The 5,216-nt window shown below is 36.8% G+C and overlaps 1 protein-coding gene across 1 annotated transcript; it reads right to left on the bottom strand.

The window, feature by feature from the left end:
* Nucleotides 1–2,262: 2,262 nt before the first annotated feature.
* On the bottom strand, nucleotides 2,263–3,984 carry LOC103703543 (uncharacterized). The gene is made up of 5 exons (XM_088710157.1): nucleotides 3,892–3,984; nucleotides 3,590–3,767; nucleotides 3,435–3,534; nucleotides 3,206–3,344; nucleotides 2,263–2,418 (listed from the first exon to the last, which is right to left on the bottom strand). Exons 1-5 carry the CDS (start codon nucleotides 3,982–3,984, stop codon nucleotides 2,263–2,265), a joined length of 666 nt encoding a protein of 221 aa, XP_088566283.1.
* Between the last annotated feature and the right edge of the window lie 1,232 nt (nucleotides 3,985–5,216).

The following is a 5,216-nucleotide window of genomic DNA, read 5'->3' as shown; positions in this document are numbered from 1 at the left end:
TTCTTCTTTAAAAACAGTGTTGTATCAACATTCCCTCTAGAGAATTCATGGCCTAATAAAAATTTGCTAAGTCTTTCATACCATGCTCTAGGAGCTTGTTTCAGACCATAAAGTGCTTTGTTTAGTTTATAAACATGATTGGGGTATTGATGATTTTCAAAACCAGGAGGTTGTTCTACATACACCTCCTCATTAATATACCCATTCAAAAAGGCACTTTTTACATCAATTTGAAATAGTTTGAAGTTTTTAGAGCATGCAAATACTAGTAACAATCTAATTGCTTCAAGTCTAGCTATAGGAGCAAAAGTCTCATCAAAGTCTATACCTTCTTCTTGATTATAGCCCTTTGCTACTAGTCTAGCCTTGTTCCTAATCACGATTCCATTTTCATCAAGTTTATTTTTATATATCCATTTAGTTCCTATTATTGAGTATTCAGTGGGTCGTTCAACTAAGTTTCATACTTTGTTTCTAGTGAATTGGTTTAGCTCTTCTTGCATAGCATTTATCCAATTTATATCATTTTCAGCTTCTCCTATGTTTTTAGGTTCAAAGTGTGAGACAAATGCTAGATGATTATTTAAGTTCCTAAGAGATGTTCTAGTTCTAACAGGTTGAGATGGATCATCTAAAATTAATTCTTTAGGGTGACCATAAGCATACCTCCAAGCCTTAGTAAGCCCATGATCAACAATTACCTCTTGGCTTGTTGAAGTTTCTTCAATTTGCTTCGGTTCATCCTCTTGTAATGTCATCTCATCTATCCTTTTCTCAAGTATTCCTGCATCATCATCAAGAGCCACTCTCTTGCTAGTAGAGATATCATTAGTATCATCAAAAACAACATATATAGACTCTTCAATTACAAGGGTTCTTTTGTTAAAGACTCTATAAGCTTTACTTGATGTAGAATATCCCAAAAAGATACCTTCATCAGATTTAGAATCAAACTTACCTAAGTTATCTTTGCCATTATTATGAATGAAATACCTACACCCAAAAACATGAAAGTATTTTACTTTGGGCTTTCTATCTCTCCAAAGTTCATAAGGTGTTTTCTTTATAATTGGTCACAATAAAACTCTATTTAATATATGACATGATGTGTTAATGGCTTCTCCCCAAAAATACTTAGGGAGGTCACTTTCACATAACATGGTCCTAGCCATTTTCTCTAAGGTTCTATTCTTTCTTTCCACAACTCCCTTTTGTTGAGGAGTCCTAGGTGCAGAGAAATTATGAGTTATCTCCTTTTTACTACAGAATTCGTCAAATAGGTGATTCTCAAATTCTGTTCCATGGTCACTCCTAATAGCTATAACTGAAGCATTTCTCAGATTAGTTACTACCTTATGAAATTTCTTAAATGCTGAAAATGCTTCATCCTTATGAGCTAGGAACATGACCCATGTCACTACAAAAGAAGGAATAACTCCCGGTGCTTGTTTTTGTCTCTACCGACGCTTATAAGCGTCGGCGAATTCCCAGCCCACGCTTCGCAAAGCGTGGGTCAGACGTCGGGCAGGTGGGCGTGGGTCGGGTTTAACCCGACGCGTCAAAAAAGCGTCGTTGGTCTATGCCGACGCTTTTAAGCGTCGTTCCTTTTATCGGACTCCGACGCTTATAAGCGTCGGCGAGAAGTGTTGGTTACTATGGTTTTAGGCCGACGCTTAAAAGCGTCGTTAAAGGCGTGCCAGTTTACGTTCCTGTTGCTTTTTCCGACGCTTTTAAGCATCATTCCTTTTATCAGACTCCGACGCTTATAAGCGTCGGCGAGAAGGGTTGGTTACTATGGTTTTAAGCCGACGCTTAAAAGCGTCGTTAAATATCATACTATCAGCTATTGTCTTGCTTAGAAGTAAGATGGAGGTACCATTGTCAAACCATTCGTCCTGCGCTTTAAATCATCTATTAAGATCATTATCCATTTCTCCATCAAAGCTTATGGATGTCATGAGTATCTGTTAATCTGTGTGTGAGAGAGAGAGACTTTAAATTCCAATCGCTCTCTCACATTTAAGAGATTTACTGAAATGTCATAGATAGCCACTTCAAGGTGCCAGCCAATATATCTCGTCAGATCATTTAGTATCACAGAAAATGTATTTTACTGTCATTTCTTAATGTGAAAATCACCAGGGCGACATAGTTTGATCTGCTTTTTGACCTTTCGTTACATCCATAGATCAAAATGGAATTTGGATGGTCTGAGAGGCTATGGACTTCACTGACGAGGAAGACCTTAACGTATCTCTTTGATCAGACCGTCCATGTCTGAGGTTCAAGCACTTGCTTTTCAGAATTCAAACCAGGAAACTGACCAATATCATGACCAGCAACTGCATGAAACTCATTATGCAACCCAACCGCAAAGTCATCAGGCTGAGCTCCACCACCTTGGAAATAATCTGCAATCTGCATGGCAGACGAAAAACCATCAAGCACATCAGCTATAAACAACATTTCGCCTGGATTTGAGAAATATGACCTGTTTCCCCTATATTTACAACCAAGCACTGTTCTTTTTTTTTTTTTGGTGTAAATTGCAAGTAAAAAAAAAAAAAAGGCTACTAGGCCAATAACCTAGTTGCTATTGCTTGCTAGTGAGGTTTGACTCCTATGAGGTTGACTTCTGATTTGTCTTTTCTTTTTTTTGAATGTAGGGGGGCTGCTGAGTGTCAAACACAAGTAATATGTTGTAGACTGTTATTAATCACAATGCAGTGCAGCTGCACAAGTCATGGTCATGGGTGTGATATCGTTGGCTCCACCGTAGTTCATGTTGGAGTAGTTTTTCACCTTTTCTTTTCTTCATCACTGACAAGAAAAACTTCTAAATCTGTTTATCCTTTCTTTTGGAAATAAATCTATTTATCTTTTAAATAAACAAAGAAATGAAATATGGTCTTCCCACAACTGAAGATTTTAACACAGGTAAGATCAGTACTCTAGATGTAATAATCATTAAATTATGAACATGCCTTTCTCAACTGCATATCAAATCATCAGATGATGTCTTATTCTAGATAAATGAAATATAATAATATCACACCATTTTTATTAAAAAGCCATTGAATTAAATGACCCAACTTGGATTCCGGTAGAAGCATTACCTAAATTAAGTACAGCAGCTTTTTAATGATCCAATCCACATAAACTATGCATTTTGAACCATTGTAGAATAAAAAGAAATGTCACTTACATGATTTGCAAGAGACAATCCACTAATAGCTGCAACTTCCACACTAGACCCAAGTAGCCAGTCACCACAAATTCCTGCCCGCCCATGTGGATCGAAGATACAAGGAATCCCTGGAGTGTTGATTGGAAGAGCAGCACCCCTAAGAGAACCAAGCATAGAATATCAATAAATCCTTAGCAATCTTATATAAAGATTCCATGAACAACTGTGAGAAAAGAATGAAGCAGACCATAATTGGACTCGTGTATAAAATGGACACTGAAGTGATCCCTTAGACAGTCCAAGAGCAAATTCTACATCGTTAAGCAAGTCCTCCTTTACTTTTTCTGCTGTGAACATGAAAATTTCCATTAGAAAACACCTATAACATTAAAAAAGTCCAACACTGAGGCATGTCACTGTGTAAAGGAAAAAGTTTGCTGGTGTTGTTGGCCATCCATGAAAGAGAATCAACACCCTTTACAAAAGCTCCTTCAAAGTCTGTAAAAGCTCCATTATGAGGAATTGAAAGTGGATCTTTAAATGCTGCAAGAAGTGCCCAGACAGCACTCAGTTCCAGTCTCTACAAACACCAAAATTAAGTTGAATCAGAAATATTTGTTTATTCAGTTTGAACGCCTGTTTAACCCTAATAGTTTGTAGTATCAGAATGCTTCCAGTAAGTTGTATCCTTAGAAGCTAAGTACCTTCATCTGTCTTGTTAGCAGTGGCAAGCCAGATGTCGAAAGCAATCGATTTGCACATTTTCCTGGTGATGAAGAACGAGAATGATCAACCATCCTAACATGCATAAAAAAATATGAAACACAATTATAGTTAATAATAATTCGAAGAAGGGAAACAATCATATATCTAAATTAAGCAAGTCTACGTGGTCCAATGGTAGTCTGATATGGTTAATCTCAAACAAGCAAGCATTCAAACTTCTGCCATGAAGTAGAACAGTAGAAGCACAAAATTGCATCAAGGATTGTACATAAACATCAGTTCATAGCACATCGGAGGTGAAGACAATAATTTTTAAATACTCTGTGTACATTAAATTCTTACAAAACAATAGAAACAAATACACTGAATCACATATATAACAAAATACGAGTCACAAACAAGAACTTTGATTACATTCATATTATCATATTTGATTACATTGTACTTCAAAAACATTCTAAAAACATACAAGTCAAATTCCTAAGTACACAATCTACAATATGTATCAAGGGTCGGCATCATCATCTCTACAATATTGTCATTAAGCTTGGGGCGAGCCCAGTCAACCAAGCTCTGCTCCTTGCTCGGGCGAGTCTTGTCCACAGACCGGCGTCCTGTTAAGAGCTCAAGAAGGACAACCCCGAAGCTGTAGACATCACTCCTAGCTGTCAAGTGACCTGCTCATAGAATAAAATATGATTCAAAATGAACTCACAGCAATTAATTAGAAAAGCAAATGAATGGATGTTGCATTCCATTCTAACAATGAAGGGAAGCGGAAGAAGGCACATAGGTTTTGATAGATTCTACTTATCATGTTGCTCAAAAAAGATCTCATGATCATCATACAAGATTAATCAAAGGAATCTCCAAAATTTTAAAAACATACAAGTCAAATTCCTAAGTACACAATCTACAATATGTATCAAGGGTCGGCATCATCATCTCTACGAGTAGATGAAGTATCATCAACCTACAAGAAAAAAAAATATTTTAGAAACTAAAAATACGAAAGTCATCACGCTCATACAAGAATACATTATAATTACATAAAATATTCAAATAGATTTAGTTATGTACCGGAGGAGCAAATCTCTGCAAAAAGGATGAAATATGGTCAAGCTGGTCCTGCAAAGATTATATCTTCAACTCTTGGCTTTGCTTCAACTCCGCCATATCAGTCATATGACTCTGCCTCATCTCCTCTATCCTTGTCTCATATGACTGCTTTATCTGTGCCATCTCTGTCTTCAAACTACAAACCTCTGCAGTGCTAGTACCTTGTCTGGCATCTTGGGTATAT

The sequence above is a fragment of the Phoenix dactylifera genome, chromosome 13, assembly GCF_051530095.1.
Source record: "Phoenix dactylifera cultivar Ajwa chromosome 13, Ajwa_hap1_PhDact_Kaust_v1.1, whole genome shotgun sequence".
Lineage (NCBI taxonomy): Eukaryota > Viridiplantae > Streptophyta > Magnoliopsida > Arecales > Arecaceae > Phoenix > Phoenix dactylifera.
This window is presented reverse-complemented; position numbering and strand designations above follow the sequence as displayed.